Source organism: Chelonoidis abingdonii, chromosome 3 (assembly GCF_003597395.2).
Source record: "Chelonoidis abingdonii isolate Lonesome George chromosome 3, CheloAbing_2.0, whole genome shotgun sequence".
Classification (NCBI taxonomy): domain Eukaryota; kingdom Metazoa; phylum Chordata; order Testudines; family Testudinidae; genus Chelonoidis; species Chelonoidis abingdonii.
The window spans coordinates 69,950,370-69,974,623 of NC_133771.1; the positions used below are offsets into that span (position 1 = coordinate 69,950,370).

A 24,254-nucleotide genomic window follows, 5' to 3' on the forward strand; every position below is an offset into this window, starting at 1 on the left:
CTGTTTAGGGAGACTGTAAAGAAATTGGTTATTGAGGAGCCTAAAACAAAGGAAGGATAGACAGATGGGGGCTGTCTTGACAGGCTGCAAAGAAATCTTATCAGTCTCCCTTTCCTGCCCCTCACTTGTGGAGACGGGGGGGAGGCAGCTGTTCAGACTCAGGTAGTCCTTGAGTCCAGCTTCATTTGTTTTATGCCTCCCACATGGCAGTGGTGCCAGGTATGGCACTGAGGTTTCCTGGCCACTCTGACCCCTGGCCTCTAGGCCAAGCTGCTCTGAAACGGGAGGGAGACTCCGCAGCAGCCTAGATCAGCACCAGTCTCCTACCCCGCCTTCCCACCAGTACGTCATGTGACCCAGGACACTGCAAAGGCAACTAGACAGGCCTGAGCTTCGTCTTCTCTATTTGCCGCCAAAAAGCAATCCGAGAAGGATCACGTGGCGACGACGCAGCTCCTGTCCCATGGGCGCGCGCCATCGCGTCATGTGACACAACGGCCACTCCTCCCAACCAAAGCCTTCGGCAGTGGGCGAGGGAGCGCGCGCTCCTGCCTCTCCTCCGCACGTGACCCCTCCCCGGAACGTGGCATTGTGTAATCACGTGACCCGAGCGGGGAAGGACGGGGGCGAGGGAGGGGGGTTGCGTACGCGACGGAGCGGGGTGCGAAGATGGCGGATGAGGAGGCTGAGCAGGAGAGCGGTAACCTCGGTGGCGGCCTCCTGGAGCTGCAGCGCCTGCGAGAGCGGCTGCTGGAGCTGGAGAGCGGGCTCCGGGAGAGCGCGGAGCCGGCCGTGGAGGCGGCCACCGAGTACTGTCAGCAGCTGTGCCAGGTCAGGCCGCCTCCCGCCCTCTCCCCCCCTCCGTGTGAGTGTGTGAGTGTGAGAGAGAGAGCGCGAGCCGGGGGCGGGAGCAGCGCCGCCCCCGCCGCGCGCAGGAGGAGGCGGCAGCTTGGCGGCGGTTAGTCCCACTCGGAGTTGGTTCCAGCCTGCGCCAGCCGGGGCCGTGGTGCAGCGGGGAGGCTGCTGCTCATTGTAGGCTCGGATTAGGCGGCCCGCCCCCCGCGGTGGGAGCTGCTCCTGGCCCGTAATCCCTCCCCTCGCCCGCCCGCCTCTCGCGGTCTCTGGGCCCCTTTGTTGTGCTTTGCGGGCTGGTGTCGCCTCGGCTCTGCAGGGCCTTTGTTCCTGGCGGCGGCGCTAGAGGCCCTGGGAGCAGGGCGGCGAGGGCCTCCCCTCCCCCCTGCAGGGCTCGCGAGCCTGGGGGAGGAGCTGAGATTCCGTTCCGCGGCCCTGTTTACACTCCGTGCGCGCTCCGGAGTGCTGGGCGCCCGTGCTGAGAGTCCGGCACCGCCCTGGGGCTTCCGTTGTTGTCCGCCGCCGTTGGGTCTGCTTCGCCCGGGGGAGAAAGGTGCGCTTGGCCTCCTGTGAGGCGTGGGGGCCGCGCTGCTCCCCTCCTTCCTCACGCCCAACGGACTCACTTTGCAGTGACGGGCTGGGGCACTGTTGGAGCCTGTTGTCACTATCACTATCGCTATCTAATTGATGCAGGAAAAGCCTTTCCCGTGGCTTAACTCTGCAGTTATAATAGTTCCCTATTTCCTGTAAGACAATGTGTAAATTATACTGAATATTTCACTTTTCTTCTCTCCCTTCTCAGCTAAAGAGTAGAAATTTTTGTTCAGCTAAACTATAAAATGTTCTTAAACTGTTAGGCACCAGAAACCTACAAAAAATGCTTGTCTGCAGAATTCTTGCAGGATAAAGAACTTCCAGTTCCAGTGAGAGCTTTTTACATACACAGCCCCATCCACCATAGTGTGTGTAAATTCCTAAACTCTAGGTCTCCCCTGCCCTGCAAAAATTCCACGTTTTCTTCGCTTTTTCCCCTACTCCTTTTAACATCTTAGTATCGGGTATCACTGAAAAATACAGAGAGATACATTTTGAAGTTAACTGCGCCTACTGCTAAAAGGTTGTATCAGTTGTGATGGCCCTACAGAGGGTTTGGATCAGATTCATAATGCCAGTGAAAAGCACTATGATTCAATGTTACTTTAAACAACTAAATTTGAAGATGCTGAAGTCTTTGCAAATGCCAGCAAAACAAATAGATTTTTTAAAAAAAATTTGTAACATAACTTTTCAGCATCTGAGCAATACATTTCTCATCTCTTTATCTACTGTTGAACCCTAAACATGTAGTGCCCACAATCCTGCTGATACCTAAATGTGTAGTGCTCTCTGTTGTGGAGTTACTTTTTATTAATGGTTATGGTTCAAATAGTAAGTTTGGCTATATGCATTCGGTGACAGTGGTTGTTAATGCTGTTGTAGAAAATCTACATCACTGCAAGTTTCCCCATGGAATCCATATTTTTAGTGATACTTCAAAGATAACTTCTACTTGATTTTTAAAGACAGTTGATTATTTATATATGCAAAAAAATTAGAAAATATGATTGCATATTCAAAACTTGCAACCTTAATTCTATGCAATGTCTGAAAAGCAGTGCTGAAGAAATGTTTTGGCTATCACAGTACAATTTACTACGCATGGAAAATGCAAGAGAATGTCAAGATTAAAAAGTATAATATGAAAACTTTTGTTCTGTTTTGTTAGAGAGTGACAGTTGAATTGGAACAACTAGGCAGAGTTAAATGTGTAGATAACGTCAGTCTTTATGAGGCGGGTAGCATTAATTGTGATGAACTATATCAAGCTTAAGAAATTGTAGGTGTTAGAACACCAGTTGAGAAATAAATGTACCTTTATGCTTCTTGGAGTAAAGTGTAGTTATAAAATGTGCTTTAATTCATCAGTAAATTCTGAGGTTCCAAGCCGAATAAGGGATTTAGCCACTTTAGTTGTGTTAACTTCAGTAGAAGTTGATTAACTAATCCCTTAGCTGATTTGAAAATTCCATTCTGGTATACACCATTCAGCTATGTATTGTAAGTCTTAAAAATACATTTGCTTGTATCTGGAAAAAAATAGGAGAGCTTTATTCCAGAGTTGTTTACTTATCCTGTAAGAGTGAAACAAAGTGTAAATTCAATTTTGTTGTAGTTTTATACAGTTTTCATTATACGTGTACGGTAAACATTTTTGTGTATTCAATTTTCATTGTTGCATAGACTTCACATGTTTTAATCATTCTTAGAAAAACATTCGTGCGATATTAGGCTGTACCTTATTATTCTGCATAGTTCCCAGAAAAGTGCAGTTACTTTATACTATCGCTGTATAGCTGGTATAATGGGATTCAGTTTTGTTCTCATTGACTCCATATCAACATTTGTTCAAACTGCATGTACAGTGACTTTCTTAATTGCAACTCAGTGTCTAAAAGACATGCTGTATTTCTTTGGCTTCTGAACAAAGATACTGAAATTAAGATTTAGTAATGGACTTGAAAGACAGACTAGGTACTTGCTTTCTAAGAACTAAACCTAATAGCCAGAGGCCTAGTCTCAACAGGCTGTTATATGTGGAAGTCCAACTGTAACTGCTGTTTCTGAGAAGAGGTAGGTGTACTGGGGTACCTACCAAGTTGCTGCCTCTGCCTTTGGCTCGCAGGCTCCATCTTTCATGTCTGTCTCTGGCTAATTGTTGTTTAAATTTGAAGCCGCTCAAGCATCTCTGTCTGAGTCTGTGGGTTGGTGGATAGGAAAGCTGTTTCTACTTCTCCAGCTTCTCCTTTTAGGAACATAGGAACTGCCATATCACATCAGGTCAGTGGTCCGTCTAGTCCAATATCATGTGTCTGGCAGTAGTTAGTGCCAGGTTATTTAGAAAGTGTAAGAAAACGTATGGAACAACCAGGCTATAGGGAAGATTTTCTGATCTTTGACAATTAGAGGCTGACTTATGTTCTTTTTATGAAATGAAACTGTAGATGTTTTCATCCATATAAATATGCTTATTTTATCCTCTAGTTGGATCTACTTCCAGCTACAGTGCATGCTTCTGTTGCTGGTCATACACTTCACAAGCACCAGGAAAGTTATACTGACAAGATCTTGTCCTCTCACTGCTGCTTGCAGGGTCTGAATATTAGTAGTAAAAGTGACTAGTCCCTTGTCACTTACACTAAGCAGACTATTCAGGCAGTTTGGTAAAGCTGTGACCAGCAGCAGAGGCAATAGAGTGATCTGTATGCAGACTCAGGAAGACAGATCCGTGTTCGTTCACATTTTTGAAGGTTATCTTCAATGTCAAAAAACTTTAATTTTTTTAATGAAAACAAAGATTCTGCAGTAATTGATGGTTTAGAATGGACAGCTCTCCAGAGGAACTGTCCTCTTTGCCACTGATTAATATTTTAAAACTTTGATTTGATAATCTTGATATTTAGTTCAAAAAAAAAAAAAATTCAACTCACTCTCCTGTAACAGTGTAGAGCCAATACAGCACTGACCAGTCTGCCAGAGCTCTAAGACAGACCCTTAACATATTGCATATTAATTACTATAATCTCCTCCTCTTAGGCATTGACTACTGTAACCTTGCATCCATTAGGTCAGTCGAAAATAGGGCTGCCATATTGTCTCTTCCAACTTCCTCTCCTCATCCATCTGCTGATTCCTTCCTACTGCATCAGATATAAATTTCTTGTCCTTACTTTTAATGTCCTTTGCTGTTTAGCTCCACTCTACCTATCAGGCTTTTTATTGCCTTCACTCTACTAATAGCCAGCCTTAATCTCACCAACTAGTCCACTTCTCCTACACCTTATTTCTCCTATGTTGCTACTTTTGCGTGGTATAAAGCTCCTTCAGATCTCTTGTAAGAGTCTCTTCTGCTGCACTGTCTACAGAACATTGCCAGCTTGTTAACAGTTCTGCAAATAGCGAGCTAAATCGTGTACAGTCAGTTTCTGAAAACTTGCTGCATACCCACATCTTTTTATCCCGTCTACCTGTTGTGTCTTGTCACAGTGGCTTTGTTTATACTGGGAAAATGCATTTTTAGAAACCATTAACCAAAAGCATATAGCTAGTAAAATGCTAAACATGATTTTCTCTTTAGTGTGGACAAAAACAGTCTCTTTTTTTTTTTAAAATTAGCTAGTTGTGATTACCCTGAGAGGCTCCCTAGCGTTGATAGCATGGTTGCAAAATCATTAAAGTAGGATTAGAAGAGCCAGTAAATGAGGTTTTTTAAGTATAGTTAGTCAGAAAAAGATCTGTTAATATAATGAGCTTTTCCAACATACCTGCTCCCTTTGTGTATTTTGAGTCATATCTGCTTGCTTTAAAAACAATAACTTTAGTTGTTAGTAGACAACAGTTGTGCCTCGAGGTCTCAGCCAGGGACTGGAAACCCACTGTGCTAGGTACTGTGTAAACCCATAACAGTATCCCTGTCCCAAGGATTTAGAAATCTAAGTTAGATATTGGTTATACTGGGAAAATGCATCATGTTAGAAACACGTTAGCTGGTTAGGGTTAACCACAGCCAGCTAGCATGACCTTAAATATTACTGGCCTTGTTCACACTAACAGTAATGTTTAACATACTCCTTTGGAAATGGTCCCTGATTGGGACCACTAGGCAGTACTACAATATTATTAGTAATAAAAACTTTATTTATTAAAGTAAGCAAATGTGACTTGGAAAACACACACACCCACACCAAGTTTTGTTAAATAAGAACATGCTGCTTACCATAACTAAAAAAGACCCCTATTAACTTGCTATTCTAATCATACTTTAATGTCTTTCCATTATGCTATCAAATCTGTTTCTGCCCTTAATGGCAATTTGTTGTTCAAATATATATGTCAGCATTCACAAAAAGTATCCTCAAGTTTTGCTATACCTAATAGTTTATCCATACATTCCTTACGTAAGCTATACATTTATCAAAATATGCTATGCCATACTAAGGCAAGACTTGTACTTGACCTCCATCTGATCTTGCTTGTACCAGGTAGATTTTGTGTGGCTTACTGGCATTGTTTTCCAGTTATTTGCAAACTTATCCACTGGGAACAGACTAAAATAACATTTCACATCTGGGCCAGAACAATCCAAATAACCTTTTTGGCTAGTGCCCAATGCCTAACTGATAGCATTCTTTTCCTGTCCTCTTCAGTATTCTGTCTCTCTATACAAACAAAGTTCAGTTCTGCAGCACTGCTCTTTCTTGGGTGGGGGAGAATCAAGAGCTCCAGTTCTATATGAAATGTCCAAGCATTGCTTCTGTGAAACTGGGATCACCTGTAGGAGTCCATATATTATAACATCACGATTCCTCAGACTGGCATCAGTGGTGTAAACATTCATGGCTGCCTGTGTGACAGACTGGGGAGCACAGATAGCCCACACAAACCTATTAGGGGAAATGGTCTGCCCCAGAAAGGAGGATGAAAGTGATCTGGGAGTTACCTGGGAAAACAGTATCTTTGGTTAAACTAATTGAAAACTCAAAAGGGTGAGACAGTTGGACAACAATAGTCTACATAAATTGAGGTTGAGGAAGGGTACTCGAAGTACAGATCTTGAAACAAAAACTCTCTCTCTGAAAATGGGCTGAACAACGGACGTTCTTGGTAAACTGTAAATTCTTTGGGTAAAGACTGTGTTTTGTACAGTATCTAGCACACTGGGGCTCTGATTTTGATTGAAACTTCTGAGCACCATTGTAATACAAATTAAATAATAGCTGCTTACATGTAGGGCAAACTCAACATTTCAGTCCAGTGGCAGTCAACCATGCGTTTTCTCTTAAGAGTGGGAAGAGAATCAGCAAATGAGCACAGATCAATTTGCCTCAATCAACAATGAACAACCAGATATTTACATGTCAGATTATGGGAAAAGAAAGCATGGAAAATGTACATTATCATTTAAATGTTGTGACCACTTAGTGCATTCCTTCCCCCTCCCTGATCAGGTAGCCTAAAAAATCAAGCTGGATGGGATCAAAATATTTCTGGGATAATGCCTTGTAAGTTTTTTGTTCGTCTGACTCTTAAAGATGTCAGCTTGCTTCCTTGGATTCTACATTCTTGACAGTATTCTGACTCAAGATCCAATCAGATGCAGGAATCCTATGAAATTCAGACTAGAATCAAAGATCCTTAACTTTCCAAAATTCAGAATTTGTAGACTTCTCATTCCATAAGAATACGGCATACCTTCAGAAATGGTGCTGCAAGCATGGGCTAATTTCTCAAATTATGCTGCAACTTCTTTGACAGTTTTTTATTAAAGACTTCTGTATAAGCTCCTTGCATGGTTACAGAACAGCTCATAGGATTCCTAAGCTCCCTGGAAAGAAGGGTACCCTAGCATCACACCCTCATGTCATCAGCTTCACATAAGCTATGTCTATACTAGCTCTTTTGCTGTTAAAACTTTTGTCGGTCAGAGTTGTGGGGAGTGGTTTAATTATGCTGATGGGAGAGCTCTCTCCCATCATCATAAAGGGGCTATATGGGAGACCTTTCAGTGGCATAGTTGTGTTGCTGTAAGGTCTCTAATGTAGACATAGCCTAAAGCAGTGGTCAAACTCCATCTGCAAACTAAAGTCCCAGTTAGCAGCTAGAACTTGACTTTAGTGTATGTCATATGGAACCAACCTTTGAACCAATATCTACCATTTTCCTGTTATGTTTTTGGCCATCATATGTTAAGAGTAGTTTGTTATACACTGTCCATCAAAGAACCATTATGTGGCTTTTTGTTTCCTCACAAAGTGGTCAGACTGTACCAGAACTCTTCAGGTTTTCTTCCCTTATCACATTAACAAAGACATCTCCTTAACACCTTTATTTCTGAAATGCTCTGCCCCTAGTGTTCAAAATACATTGCCTGAATGTGAGAGGAATGATCAGTAGGGGTGTCAAGCAATTAAAAAAATAATTGCAATTGCATGATTAAAAAAATTAATTGCATTTAATCGCACTGTTAAACAGTAATAAATACCAATATTTAAATATTTTTGATGTTTTCTATCTTTTCAAATATATTGATTTCAATTACAACACAGAATACAAAGTGTATAGTGCTCACTTTATATTTATTTTTAATTACAAGTACTTGCACTGTAAAAAAAAAAATAGTATTTTTCAATTTACCTAATACAAGTACTGTAGTGCAATCTCTTTATCATGAAAGTTGAACTTACAAATGTAGACTTGTTTAAAAAAAACTGCATTCAAAAATAAAACTATCTAAAATTTTAGTCTACAAGTCCACTCAGTCCTACTTCTTGTTCAGCCAGTCACTCAGAAAAACAAGTTTTTTTTACATTTACAGGAAATAATGCTGCTCACTTATTTACAGTGTCCCCTGGAAGTGAGGACAGGTATTTGCATGGCACTTTTGTAGCCCGCATCGCAAGATATTTACGTGCGAGATGCGCTAAAGATTCAGATGTCCATTCATGCTTCAACCACCATTCCAGGGGACAAGCATCCATGCTGATGATGGGTTCTGCTCAATAACCGTCCAAAGCAGTGCAGATTGACGGATGAAATACATGGCAGAATGCAAGTAAAACAGCAAGAAGACATGCAGTTCTCCCCTAAGGAGTTCAGTGACTAATGTAATTAAAAAAAAAAAAAAAAGCATTAAATGAGCATCATCAGTATGGAAGCATGTCCTCTGGAATGGTGACTGAAGCATGAAGGGGAATACGAATGTTTAGCATATCTGGCACATAAATACCTTGCAATGCCTGCTACAGAAGTGCCATGCAAATGCCTGTTCTCACTTTCAGGGAACATTGTAAATATGTGGGCAGCATTATCTCCCCTAAAGCGCGAGCGCACACAGACACACACACAATATTTAATATTGTACACAGCGATGATGACTGTGAAGCTTGGTTGAGGTGGTGAAGTCAGAGGGTGGGATATTTCCCAGGGAATGCGTTGCTTCTAAATGATCCAGCTTTTGGCTGAGCCCATAAGGGTAATCCATTGTTGTTAATGTAGCCTCATACTCTACAAGGCAGCACAAAGGGAGAGAGGGGAGACAGCATGGCAGACAGAGACACATACTCTGTGTGAGAGAGAGAGATGCACATTGCCACTTTAAATATGCTGACCCCACTCTAAGTACACTGCTTTGTTAAGTAGATCAGCAAGCTGAGACAGTAGCTGCTCCCAGGAAGCTCCCTCCGTCCTGAACCCTGTTGTGTCCCATCCCCCCCATGGAGATGGGATAAGTAAGGTGCAGGAGCTGGGGGGGAACACCCTGACATTAGCCACTCACTCTCAGAGAACTTAAAGGAGTGGGGAGCTGTTGGTCCACCCAAGTTCCAAGCCCCCACCAGCTAGTTCCAACGGGCTGCTCTTCCTGCAAGCAGTGAACAAAGCAGGCAGCTGCCAAACATCGTTATAGGAGAGCACTGCACAACTTTAAATGAGTATGTTCCCTAATTGATCAGCAACATAACGAAACAGCGTTAACCGGGGCAACTTTAAGTGAGGAGTTACTGTACACTTTGATTTCAGTTACAACACAGAATATAATATATATGAAAATGTAAAAAAAAATCCAAAAATATTTAATTTCAATTGGTATTCTATTAACAGTGTGATTAAAACTGCAATTAATGGCGATTAATTTTTTTGAGTTAATCGTGTGGGTTAACTGCGATTAATTGACTGCCCTAATTATCAGACGTTACTTGGAAGAACAAAAGCATTTAGAAGCATATATTTGCAGCATATGCACAAAAGTAAAAAGACAAGACACAAAATGCTATCCTATTAAGATTGGTCTGAGCCATTGTTATTGGAGCATACAGGAAATCAGGTAAAATTTACTACTGCAATCTTACTCAAGATCAATTTCTGCTTCATGGGCAAAGAAAATAGAGCACTGTTTGGTAAATGGGCAGAGAATTTGGATAATGACCTTTTTGTTTGTTTTTCACCAAAAAAGTTTATAGAAATTGTATCTAACATAGTGAATGCCAGTGAAAATGAGGTATAGGATCAGAGGCTAAAACAGAGCAAGAACAAGTTAAAAATTGTTTAGACAAGTTAGATGTCTTCAAGTAAATAGGGTCTGATGAAATGCATCCTAGGATGCTCAAGGAGTTTACTGAGGAGATAGCTGAGCCATTAGCAATTATCTTTGAAAAGTCATGGAAGACTGGAGAGATTCCAGAGGACTGGAAAAGGGCAAATATAGTGCCAAGCTATTAAAAAAGGGTATAAGAACAACCTGGGGAAATACTAACCAGTCAGCTTAACTTCAGTACCTGGAAAGATAATGGAGCAAATAATTAAGCAATCAGTTTGCAAACACTTAGAAGATAATAAGGGGATAAGTACCAGTCAGCATGGATTTGTCAAGAACAAATCATGTCAACCCAACCTAATGGCTTTATTTGACAGGGTAACAAGCCTGATGGATGGGGGCTAAATGGGAGATGTGGTATACCTTAACCTTAGTACGTTTTTTGATACTATGTCACATGACCTTCTCGTAAATAAACTAGGGAAATGCAACTAAGGCTATGGCTACACTGCCGCATTATAGTGCGACAACTTTCTTGCTCAGGGGGGTGGAAAAACAGCCCCCCTGAGTGCAGCAAGTTACAGCGCTGTAAAGCGCCAGTGTAAACAGTGCCTCAGCGCTGGGAACCGGGCTCCCAGTGCTGTAAGCTAATCCCCTCGTGGAGGAGGAGTACCTGCAGCGCTGGGACAGCTCACTTGCACTTCAGTGGGCTGCTGCGGGAGCGCTCCGTGGCAATGCTTTCAAGTTTTGAGTATAGTCACACTCCTAGATGGAGCTAATATAAGGTAGGTGCATAACTGGTTGGGAAAACGTTTCCAGAAAGTACTTTCCAGCTTGACTGAGAACCCCTGGTAAGACATATTGAGTGGGACTTGGTCTGGTTCTTTTCAGTATCTTTATGCCATTATCTAAATCATTGATGGAGAGTACACTTATAAAGTTTGTGGGCAATATCAAGCTGGGCTGGGTTGCATGTGCTTTGGAGGATAGAATTAAAATTCAAAATGATCTAGACAAACTGGAGAAATAAGTATATAGGATGAAATTCAGTAAGGACAAATACAGAGTGCTCCACTTACGAAGGAAGAATCACTTGCGCACATACAAAATGGGAAATGACTGCCTAGGAAAGAATACTGCAGAAAGATATCTGAAGGTCATAGTGGATCACAAGCTAAATATGAACCAAGAGTAACACTGTTGCAAAAAAAAATAGGAACATCATTCTGGAATGTATTAGCCAAAGTGTTGTAAGCAAGCCATGAGAAGTTCTTCCACTCTACACTGCCCTGATTAGGCTTCAACTGGAGCATAGTATCCATTTAAGGGCACCACATTTCAGGAAAGATGTGGACGATTGGAGAAAGTCTAGAGGAGAGCAGCCAAAGATGATTAAAGGTCTAGAAAACCTGACATATGAAGGAAGATTGAACCATTATTTTCAATCTGGAGAAAAGAAGATTGGGATGGGGGCCATGATAAGTTTTCAAGTACACAGAATGTTGCTTCAAGGAGAAGGGAGGAAAAATTGTTCTCTGTTGCTTCTGAGTATAGGACAAGAAACAGTGGGCTTAAATTGCAGCAAGGGCGGTTTACATGGGACATTAGGAAAAACTTCCCAACTGTCAGGGTGGTTACACATGGCAATAAATTGCCTAAGGAGGTTATGGAATCTCCATCATTGCAGATTTTTAAGAGCAACTTAAACAACCACTGATCAGGGGTGATATAAATAATACTTACCCCTGCCTTGAGTGCAGGGGACTGAACTACATGACTTCTAGAGGTCCCTTCCAGTCCTACAATTCTGTGATTCCTCCACTTCTTTTCTAAGGCATTTTTAACTCTGTGTCTTGTTTGTGCATGTAGGTTCTCGTCACTAGATTCTGCATTCTCTTCATTTCTTCTCATTCTCTTCTCTGTCCCCACAACTCTGTGTCCTAGAAGTTATATTTCTGGTTTGATGGATTCTCTGTGTGTATGTGTGTGTGTGACAATTCCTTGCTATAATACATTTGTCAGTCGGGAGAACCATTTCTTTGTTAGCATTAATGGTCAGTCTTGCTTGATTATTTAAATCAGTCAATCTTGGCTTGGTACAGTTTCTTGCTCTCATAGGAAGATTCATTTAATGCCAAAAGCTTCTGGTAGAGCTGCTTCCATGACTGCTAATAGGTGTGGCTGCATGAAGTCGTCTTTGATTTTTGATCTAATGGATTTACTATTATGAAAACTTTAATTTACTAGAACAAAATTATCCTATGTGAGATGTTTCAGCTACAGGCAGCACTCCACATTCATTCAACTTTTCAGAAACCCACCCCTGCACTTCACACTTCTGTCCTCTATGTTGCAGGCAGCAGTTGTATTCTTATAAAAATCACTTTGTAGTACTTGCAGCACCAAAAGAATGATATGGGCTTGAGGGGAAAGTGTCACCTAAGAATGGAATCAAACAGGACTCTTTTGACCGTTATGCTTCAAAGTGATAGAGAGAATCAAGAGAGCATGATGAATAGACAAATCTTAAAACAAGTATACTACTTCCCAAAAGTGTTTTGGCAAATTCAAAAATATATTTAGCATGCCTAATGATTAAAATAAATTAAAATAGGAGATTAGGGCTTCTCAGTTCTTGTGGTCAGTATCTGATCTCAGTGCTGTGTGAAGACAAGCTTTGTGTTACCTGGTGATGAGAGTGCAGCATCAGGAAGAGGAGAGGAGAAATGTATCACTATGCAAACTCATAGGCCAGCCAAGTAGAAATGTGTGTGTGCACGTGCAGGGTTGAACTGATGAGAAGCAAAATAATCTTGGAGGGGGGAAAAAGGGGGAATGTTCCATGGAAAATTTTAAAATGCCCTATGTAACTTCCCGTATGCCAGAGATTTTAAAGTATGGTGTTATCCTGAAAAGTGACCTGTTTTTACAAATATAAAGAAAACAAAACCAAAGTGGTTCCATGTTCATTCTTACTGATTAAAAACTTGTAAGTGAAATTGTCATCTTCTCACTGTCAACACTGTAGCCTCAAGCTGGGCTTTTTCCATCTTGTACATCACCAAACATAATAAAGGTTTGCAGACTCAATTATGTCCTTTAATGACACCTTAGCTTACAACCTTGCTGTCTTCAGATTATGCCTTTTTTATGATGCTTTCCATGGAACCATCATACTGTAATTACTGATGGACTGTTGCATACAAAATAACAGTAATATCCCTTTGTCCCATATATTTGCTTTTTAAAGGAAGGAATTGAGACACAGAGAAAGTGATTTGCCTAAGCTACATATGAGTGAGTCAGTGACAGAGGGCTCCTGGATCCCAAGAGATCAAGGTTCTGTTACCTATTGTATGCATTAATAAATGGACTGTGTTTATTACTAACAATTGGGTTAATCCTTTGCTGATGGAAGAGGTTATAAACTAGAGTCAGATAACTGACAAGGTTTGGGGGAGATCATTTAAATTTAGGTATTGAGGAACCTGATAGGTTAACAGTTCATAGTTAGACAAGGATCATTTCTCAATGTCTAATACAAAGAGTCTCTCCCTCTAGTAAAGGATAAAGGAGAAATTGCAGCTGAGCTAGATGGGAAGATTCAGATCATGGAAAAACTCCAGAAGAATAACATGGTTTTAGAGTAGAGCTAAACAAAAATAGGAACACATCCAAGAAAACTGACAATTCAACCAAACCAATTCAAGATGTTCAAGCAAAAATAGTTGAAATAGATTGGCAGTGGACGAATTTAACGTAATAGGTATTTCTGAAACAAGGTAGAATTTCAAAAATCAATGAGATACTGTAACAGCTGGCTGCAAACTACCCAGAAGGGAAGATTAACAAATAAGACTAGTGCAGGAGTCCACAACGCAGTGCCCGCAGGCGCCATGGCCGAGGCATCTCTGTGCGCCCGCATACTGGCTGTCAGACAAGCATCTGCTGAAAAGCGGCATCATCAAGAGGCATCGCGTTCCGGCGGTGATGCCTCTTGACGTTGCCACTTCTTGGGGCATTTTGGTGGATGCTTATTTGCCGGCCACAGTCCTCGGTGGTTTGTCGTTCGGTGTCCGCCACCCGGAAAAGATTGGGGACCACTGGACTAGTGAGGTGAAAACTTGAGATCCCTACAGTTGGAGTGGTATGGATTCAAATTCCAAAGCATAAAGATACCAATATGTTTACATTACTGAACTGATCAGGAAAAAAGATACTGAAAGTAAAGGAGATCAGAAGCACCTTAGTCTAACAATGCATTATTTCAGCTACTCATTTCTAAACAGAAAGAATGTTGCAACACCATCAGGTTTACGGAAGCAGGTTCTTAACGCTTTAAAAAATTGATGCTTAGAACAGTTAATTCTTGAGGGTGCAGAAAATTTTTTGTCCTACTTCATGCAAGATTAGAGTTACTTCTTGAATCTAAACTGGATCATCTAAGTAGTAATAGTGCAATATGACTCTGTTCAACAATGTCTGAGATGAATGGTACAAAAAACAAGTACTGTGACACTCAAGTTCAGAAAGGGGTATTTAACCAAAATTCCTGCCTTATATTCCTGACCAGCCTCAACCTAGACACTAGAAATTCTCTTAAACCCACCAACCTTCTGTATTACACATTTCTAGTAAGTGCTTTAAATTTACAAACCACCCACAATGTTTGGCTCAAAGAGCAGTTTCCCAGTTCACTTTCCCGTAAATGGGAAGATTTTAACATCTTGCCTCTTCCCTTCTGTGTACAGATCAAGAGACTCAATCCTCCCTCTCGTCATCTTTGTCTTTTACCATGATTCCCCCCAGTCCACATGCCTTGGTCTGGGAACGACAGCAGCCCTGATGCCAAAATTTTCTTCCACTTCTGCTTCCATACTATTTGAAATGCCCTTTCAAAACCGCAGTTCCTTGCTCTTCCACAGGTTCCATGTGACTATGGGCAAGTTTTTAGGGTGTTTCCACTGCAAACTAAATTGTAATTGTAATGCAGATAGGCATACCTGTGCTCATTTTAATCTAGCTGGCGAGGATAACCGTAGTAGTGAAACTGTGGCAGCGTGGGCTAGCAACCAGAGTCATATCCTGGTGGGCTTGTACTGCAGAGTCAGCTCATGCTGCTAGGTCTTTATTGCTATATTTACCTGTGCTAGCTATGTTAAAACTAGTGCAGTGAGCCTACTTGTGCTACTGTGGCACTTTAATTTGAGGTGTAGACATACCTTTAGTCTCCCTGTACCTTAGTTCCCCATCTGAAAAATGAGGATAATAGTAACACCATAAAGAGATGATGTGAGGATAAACATGTTAATGGTTGTGGGATGCTCTCTTACATAACTACATAAGACACATGAACATGAATGAGACTCTTCCCCCTGCTTCAGGTTGAGCTGTGTATAAGCATTTGTAGGATCAGAGCCTTAGTGTTTCCAGTGTAGTCTTTTGTATGGAATTTAAAACTTTAGCTGTGAGTTGTTTAATAACAGTCATGAGCATTAATCGTTTTCTTGAGCCAGGTGGTTGGTTGCACAGCATCTGCACAAACATCCTTATGCCGCTGTCTGTTACGCAGTCATGACATGGAACATATCTACCATAGCAATCTTGGGTCTCTTCTGCGGAGATAATTTATTTTGTGACTGATTTAAGTAGTTGCCAGGCATCAAAGTGAGATCACCAAATCCTTAGAATTATAATTCCTTTTTTGAGATGTTTGAAGTTAGACCATTAGTCTGCTGTTATATCTCCTGGAACTATTGAAATGAAAATCTAGCTAGTGAATATGCACAGTAACTAGGGCAGGTGGACAGATTTATGAGGATTACCATCAAACAAAGCTAGAGAACTGCTATTCTTTATTTTCTGGAAAGAGCCAGGAGAGAGGAGTTAATGATTACTGTCATTGACTTTGCTTCCCTGTCTTTACCTGTAGTTTCTTGCACAAATCTTAAGTGTTCTGTGAGTTTTATGAAAGACACTATGAAAAATAAAACTCTGTCATAGCTCCTAACATGAAATTGACAAGATCCAACAGCCATTGTAAGTAAACAGTGTCTACACAGACAGTGTGTGGTCCTAACTACACCAAGATAATTTTTATGCCTCTCATGGAGGTGGAGTTGTTGGTATAGTAGGGCACTACCATGGCAGGAGGAAGGCTGTAGTGTAAACAGTGACATAATTAGGTCAGTGTAAGCTGTCTGTGATGTGGACCAGCCCTGAGAAAACAAATTGTATTGGTTGCAAAATGTTGAAACACATTTTAACTCCAGTAAAAAAGGATCTTTATTCAAAAGTAGATAAATAAGCTGTACTGTTTCTTTTTAGTGTTAAAAGACCTAATAATTTCATCTATTTGAAACTGCACCAGCAGGTATGTGTGTGTGTTTGTTTGTTGTTTGGTTTTTTTTGGGGGGGGGTGGAGGTTTACTACTGTATGAGTTAAAGGTGGAGCGTCAGCTTTTTTTTAATATAGTTTATGGTTTTTATCCATTTCCATTTTTTATTTTTGGGGGAAGGGTTTCCCTGGGATTGTTCCTTGCTTACCACTAACACTTTTAAAACCTTTATCATGGCAGACATCCCTGCAGCTAAAAGGGTTCTGTGTAAAGGGTAATTTTCTCCAGAGATCACAATGCTGCCAGTCAATCAAATTACAAGGTATTCTTCTTTCTTCCCAATATCAGGCTTCTTGTGCTGCTTCCACAAAACCGCTTCCTGCTGGATAGTGGACAGTGAGAATATAAGCACAGAACCTGGTTTCTTCTGGCCCAGTCCTTTGGATTTTTGCCATGGGAAATTGTAACAGACTTTAGTTAAAGCGGTGCAGTTTTTGTGTCGACCAGGCCTAATTAGCCTTATGCAGCCTATCCCTAGCAAGGATTGCAGGGGCAGTGGATTTATGAGTGCTGTCTTACTCTGTTTAATGGAGGCTGTTGCGGCAGGACAGAGAGAGAATAGAAATTTTAAATATCTTTGCTGCTGCTTTCTTCCTTCTACTTTTCATCTCTTCCTGGCATCAAATGATTACCATCGCACATAGTGTGGCTGCAGTAGAAGTAACGGAATGAAACTGGTCCATTTCACATTTGGGCTACAGTATAGTACTGTGGGAGATGAGGGTAAAAAGGGAAATAAGATTAAAGGGGATTCAGTTGAAGTAGTAGAGAGAAACATACTGTTCAAGTGTAAGGTTGAGATGTGTACCCCAGAAAGAGAAGTAGAAATACACCTCCTTTCCATGCTCTTTAAAGTGAACTGGGTGCACTGATAGTGGAGAGGTAGCAACATTATAGTTAAAGTTGAGATGAAAATTGCTGTTCCTCATGGGTCTGGGTCCAAAGTAGTGGTCCAAATTTGAGGTCATTCGAGCAAGCAGTTCCCAAGATACAACCCTATTTAAAAAACAAACAAGACAACAAAAAAAACTGTCAAAATTTTACAGATGTACACTTGGGAGTTTTTTTGCACAGGTCTGAGGTTTGATCTATTGTTCTTATCCTCCTCAAACTGCTGTCTGCCCCCACAGGATTGGTCTCTGCTAATGTCCATCATCCACTGCCTTCAGGAAAGCAATATTTTAAAAGTTGTCCATGGTAAAATTTGGGTCTACAGTATTGATCCAACCAAATTGACAAGGCAGAGTGTCATTTATTTGTGTATGTGCAGCATGACTGGGGCCTTGTTGTGTGCCAGAATGTTTGCAGGCAGCCTTACATCAAAGTGAGTGGTTCAAAGTAACATGCTGTGGTTATTGAAACCAAGCAGCACCCAGGTACTGTGAGCTTGAGTCCTTTTCCTTGGCAGCTTTCTGAGAATGTGTATTGTATACATTTAGTTGCTGTCTGCTGCATTCTGTGGGAACTTCTTCTGGAAGTTTTACCATGAGAGAATTTCTGGTTTTAACAGCTGATATATTTCAGAGCGCTCTAAAATCCACATACATATTCAGATTTTTACTTTAAAACCATTATCAAGGACAATAACAATAATTAATAGAGGGAAGATTAAAGACAGCTTTTGGGTATTGTAATCATGCTCTTATTGAATAGTGGTACCAAGTGTGATCAAAAAAACAAAACAAAACAAGTTGTTGTGACTCTCAGAAAGTTGAAGAGATTGCTGAGCATCAGGAAACATACCAATAGAGAGGCCCATTCTAAGCGCTGGCATAAGGTTGACAGTGGCAGGTGGTTCCAGGGTATTGTCATCAGTCAAAAGAGCAAGTTACGTTTATCAAGGAAAAATAAGCACAGAAAACAAATTACAACTTCCTACAGTAATTCTTCCAGTCTACACAAACCAAGGGTTCACACCTGTCAGTTTCACCTTTTGAAGTGCTATAATTTCAGGTGTGTGAACAAAATGTCAGAGTTGTAACAATTTTAGTTACATGGCTGACAATACTTCTGAAGTAAATATCTCACTGCTATTTTGGAGATAGCTTACACTTCTCCAAAGATGATGTCTCTTCCTCTATGGTGTAAGCACATTATCAGTACTAATTTTTCTCCCTGGTCAGCCTCCTTTTCAGATAGCATTGACAGGGCAGTTATACTGATTAGTCGCAGTGCTCAGCTGTGATGTTTGACTAATTTGATCACTTTCTACAGTGACCAGAACAATAATTACTTTCATACAGTCATGGCTTTTGTGTTTATTTCAGGTCTGGTTCACATTATAGCGTATTAGTACATGTGTTTGCAATATAAAGAATTGCACAGTGATCACCATTGTAGCCACGGACACAAAGCTAAAAGTGGGTGTGTGCTGAACCCAAAACTCCAGAGGAGGAGAATCAAACTCATGGACCTTGTGTTCAAGGGGCAATGCTTAGTCCTCTAAGCCAAAGTCTGAGTGCATTACTTGCCAAGAAGTTCCTGAAGAAACAATAACTCTTAACCATTGCAAATTGTCTATAAGTTGAGGTCCTAAAGCTTTTAGAGTGCAATAACTTTTGAAATGCTTCTAAACTGATCCTTGGCACTATTCAGTGGCTGATCATGGGAACAGTCCATATTTTACATTTCATCAGGGTCAGAGTCTTAGATTTTCTGTAGATTTGCACCAAAAACATTTAATCTGATACTTATAAGCAGCTCACTTTAAATGGCTGCATATCTGAGAACCCCTTGACCAAATAATCTCAATTTTTCACCACAAGCTAGCTCCTCTTGTGGCGTACCAGTTTTCAAGACTGTTTCTCTATTCAGATGGATATTAGAGCACTTTGATTATTTAAATCAGCTCCTCATTGGAGAGGCTGTGTCAGAGGGACCCTTTGACCAAATAACCCCAATTTACAGTACCCTTGGCCCTGATGTGATACAGTGAGGCAAAAGCACCACCACAGGTAAGGTTACATCAGGATTTATATTTAACAGGGATGAAAAGGTCTACAAAACCATCGTGAATTAAGTTTTAAAATGTTTGTTGTAGCTTGTACACTGCTTAAATTGATTTTCTCTCTCTCTCTCTCTCTAGCAGTTGGGGAAGGGGAACTATAACTTGAAGTTTGCTGTGACTTATGAAAAGGTTCATTTGAAATTTTCTGTAGTCTCTGCTGTAGAAAACTCATACTTCTATGCGATTTTGACAAATAATGGTTCTTTAAACAGTTTTTGTTAGAGTAGAAAAGCATGGAGAGATTTTAGTTGTCTGTTTGCATTAATTTATAACATTTTAAAGCTGACCCTTCCAAAACAAAAGTCTTCTCCGAAAGCCTGAGGCATATAAGAGTGATTCCTTGTTCTTTAAGAGTTAGTCCCCAGAAACCTATGAGGAAATCTTCAATACGCTAGCCTTAAGCATTTAAATTTAGCAAAGGGTAATAGGTATACCACATTTTTCTACTGACCATTTTTATCTCCATTCTCTAGGTCCTGCACTTTTGAAAATAATCAATTATGGACCAGTTCCACCTGTCGCTTCCCTAGAACAGTGGTTCTCAGCCTTTCCAGACTACTGTACCTCTTTCAGTAGTCTGATTTGTCTCGCATACCTGCAGTTTCATCTCACTTAAAAACTACTTTCTTAGAAAATCAAACATAAAAATACAAAAGTGTCACAGCACATTATTACTGAAAAATTGCTTTCTCGTTTTTGCCATATAATTATAAAATCGATTGGAATATATTGTGCTTACATTTCAGTGTGATACTTGAGCCTGTTTTTCACTTGTGAACTTTGTCTGAAGCCCAAGCTTTACCACCCAGGACTGAAGCATGTCCCTTAGCGTCACGGGGAACCCTTGTGGCATAGGGCCCAGGCAGTTGCCATGCTTACTACGTCCTAATGCCAGCCCTCCGGTTGTCACCACCTAAACCCGTCTCCCAACCTCCGTGGGAGACCCAACCCCCAGATTGAGAAACACTCATCTAAATGAGTTGAGTATCCCCAGAAGATCTCTGCGTACTCCCCTGATTGAGAACTACTGCCCCAGAAGAAGTAGGGTGAAAGTTACATTTTTTGATATATTTCAGTTTGCTAGGGCAGCAGTAGCAATACAAGATTGTATGGAGAGTATAGAAATACTGAGGGAGCAGATATACAGAAAAGAGAGTATAAATGTTTTTTGGTCTAGTGATGCAATGGTAACGCTGCAGAGTTAAGTGCCTGGAGGAGGAGTTGAGGCAGTACACACATGGTCTCTGGGAGGAGAAGCAGCAGCCTGTTTTCCTTAGCTAGAGAAGGGAATCGGAAACCAAGACATTAGAGCAGTGGTCCCCAAACTTTTTCTGACGCTTCCCCCCCTTACCATCATGGAACAAGAGCCGGGGCCGGTGTCCAGGGCCTGGGAGTGGAGCAAGGTTAGGTACTGCACCCTCCCTGTCTCCCGGGCAGAGGCTGGCCCAGGTCCTGCCACATATCCCTAGAGTGGCACATGCCCCACAGTTTGGGGACCACTGCCTTAGAGGAGAGTGGGAGTGAAGAGAAAGTGACATCTCAGCAGACCCTTGGAAAAAGAAACGAAGGGGAAGAGAGAGGATTAATTTTAGGATGCATGAAACTGTTTCTGGTTTTCATCAGCCAATCTAAGTTTTGATTCAGAAATAGCTGTAAATGTAATATGTATGGACAATAATTCATTTTTGTTACTGTTTTGGAACAAACATCAAGTGCCGATCTCCAGAACTGTATTAAATACAGACAGCTTTGGAGATGCACACAGTGCATGTTGAAGAAGATAAATTGTTTTTTCTGCATAGCCAGTATGTAGTTTTCAATAATTTGTAACAGTATGAATTAAAATTGTTTCAAGTTTTTGAAGGCATTATTCCTTAATGAGTATTCACATTTGTTTGTGTGTTGAGAGATGGTAAAGAACAAAAATTGGAAAAATAAAAAAGCCGACAAGGAAAATATAAATAAAGCTAAAAGCCACCTCTCTGAATTCCAACCAATAAGTGTAAAAGGCTAACCAGTTCCATAAACTTGAAACAAAGTGAGGGTGGAGGAGGGGAGATAATTTTGAATTCCAAATCAGAGCTTTTATGCAGACTCATCCTTCACCAAGGAGAGGAGGAATCATTCTCCAAAGCTGTCACCGCTCAACAGGATGGTATAAATCAAAAGAGAAGCCTCTATCAGTATCTTCTTCAGCTTCCTAACTGGAAACACACCAGAAAAATCACGTACTAAAAAAATCAAAAACAAAGAGTTATTTCATTACCAGAAGAAGAGGAACTGTGTAACCTGGACAAAGAGGAGGAGAAGAGACTGGATAGCCTGTTCCTTCTCCATTTATTTAAACTGTGATAAACTATTTCTGTATTAGAAATACTTGTGGGACAGATAGAAGAATATAGTGAAGGATAAGAATTGAGGGCATAAGTACTTCCATTTCAAAGTCTAGAAAAGTTCTGTGCCTGTTCCTCCATTTAACATTTAAGGACTTTATAAAGACAAAATAGGAAGAAAACACAAGTAGAACAGGAAGTCCAAATGGAGAGCTTAAAAATTTGTATTCAGACCCAAGGAGAAAAAAAGCCCTTTACCTTGAAAATGTGGATGCAGCTAGTCCTTTCATTACTAAAATCAGAAGCAACTGTTCTTTCATAGTGATTTGGTGGTGCAAAGTGTCTTTGTACCAAAATTGGTAATTATACACCTTTTCTATACCACCATATGTGTAGGATGTTTTTGATCAGTGCATCCAGGCTTTTGTTTTACATTACTATCGTACTTGAATTACCTCCTGTTACTCTGCTACAGAAAACTCCTTCAATGTCATGGACAGGCTGTGGAAGTGGAAGATGACTTTAAAATCTCTTTAACAAGCGATCACAGTTAGGACAGACATTTTGGATAATTTTCCAAAGTATATGGGGTTTAAATTGTCAAAGTGCTCTGATGGTATGAAGCTGGATTAAGGTGTATTATTATTTGTGCCACTGTAATCCCTAGGAGCCCTAGTCATGGACTAAGACACTATTGTGCATAGGTGCTACACAGAACAAAAAAAACTGTCTCTAATCCTGAAAGTTTGCAATCTAAGAAAAGACACAACAGATAAATAGAGATGGAGGAGTACAGTGAAACAATGAGACAGTGTTGCTCAGCATGATAGGCAGTGATCTCGACAGCCTAACCACTGTCAAGCCCCATACACATTATGACATCAGGCTCTGTCTCCACCTCTGCCCCTGTATCATGGCCTTGTCCCTAATGTAGAGGTGGCAAAGAAGCAGGGGCAGTAACATAGGGCTGCTTTCTCCACTCATGAATGGTGGCATGGTGTCTGTCATGTCTTCCCCTCCACCCCCAAATGGGAGCAAGCAGGAGCGTTCTCCCACCTAGAGAGGTAGGGCTGGTGGTGGGGGCAGAGGAGGAACAAGCACAGTATTTACCCCAGAAGCCAGGATGTTATCTGTCTGAGACGATGGGCTGTCCCCGCTGCATTCCTTCCCTATCTGCTACATCCAGAGTCCCCTTCTTGGGGTAGGGTAGGTGGTGCCTCCTGGAGCAGTGGGGCTTGGAATTTAATACTTAGCTGCATGAGGTAGTTGAAACTATTGTTTCTAGGCTATCTACTATAGCAGACACCACTGCATCATTTAGATGTGGATCATGGTTTTGGGTTTTACTTTGCAACCATGAGGGATAGACACTTTTTAAATGGAAGCTGAGTTTCCAAAGTTATGTGACTTAAGACCTGGTGATCTTGGCACAGTCATGTAATGCCTTATCTTAATGCGGCCCTGCATACTATTAGTAGATATATGTGTATGACCCTCTTAAGAACTGAATCAAAAATAGTAGCTTTTACACAGCAGCAAAGGGTGATGAAAAATCACGTGCGTGTGGAAAAATTATAACCAAATACCTGTTTCCTATAGTTACTTGACTCCACAGGCAATAAAGGCAAATAAAGTGAATTTAGCCAGAGACTGACAACTTCTTAGAGTCCTGATAAAAACATAACTATCTTAAACACAGATAAGAGGCAGGTAGATGTTGTGAGAGTTTGGGAATGCATCAGAACATAGTTATGATTTGTGGGGTGACCTTAATTGTTCAATTCTATACTTCCTATTTTTCTTAAGTGTATAATAGATACAGAAATATTAAGTAAAGAAAATACAACCTTAACCTTAAATTTCCAAGCACAGGTGGGTGGGTGAGGTGTAGTTTTCTTAAGAACTACTGTACTAGCAAGGAGTTTTTAAAGCCTTAGAGTCATAGTTTGAAATCTGGACAATGTTTAAGCGTGAGCTAAATATTCTTTCAGGTACTACATGTCCCCTGCCAATTTGTGACTTTTATGACTGCGTTCTTGTCTTGAAAATGTTTTCTTTCCTCTTTTGCTTTGTGAAAGACCCATGGAAGAGGAGGAAACTAACTGAAATAAAAATAAGTGGAGAGCTCAAATTTACCACTAACTCTTTTTTGTGTTACTGAATAACAGACTTAAGCTTTAAGTTTGGGATTTTAAATAGACATTAGTTATCTCCTTTAGCGTCACTGGTCTTGTCTGTTGTAATTGACTCTTCCTTCAGTATTATTATCCAAAAGATTTGCAATATAAAGATTAGAGTGCATTACAAGACTTAGAACATAAGAGCCAATCATACTGGGTCAGACCAAAAGTCCATCTAGCCCAGTATCCTGTGTTCTGACAGGTTTCAGAGTAACAGCCTTGTTAGTCTGTATCCACAAAAAAGAACAGGAGGAGTACTTGTGACACCTTAGAGACTAACAAATTTATTTAAGCATAAGCTTTCGTGGGCTTGTCTTCTGACAGTGGTTAATGCCAGGTGCCCCACAGGGAATGAAT

General features: G+C 40.9%; 1 protein-coding gene across 2 annotated transcripts in view; it reads left to right on the plus strand.

Moving 5' to 3' along the window:
• The first annotated feature begins 507 nt into the window (after positions 1–507).
• ZNF292 (zinc finger protein 292) overlaps positions 508–24,254 on the plus strand; it is a 71,279-nt gene continuing 47,532 nt past the window's right edge. The window contains exon 1 of one of the 2 annotated variants that reach the window (XM_032771868.1): positions 508–831. In XM_032771868.1, coding sequence (XP_032627759.1) covers positions 670–831 — 162 coding nt within the window. In that variant the 5' untranslated portion in view covers positions 508–669. The remainder of the gene's footprint in view (positions 832–24,254) is intronic. The other variant, XM_075063830.1, reaches the window with a different exon arrangement.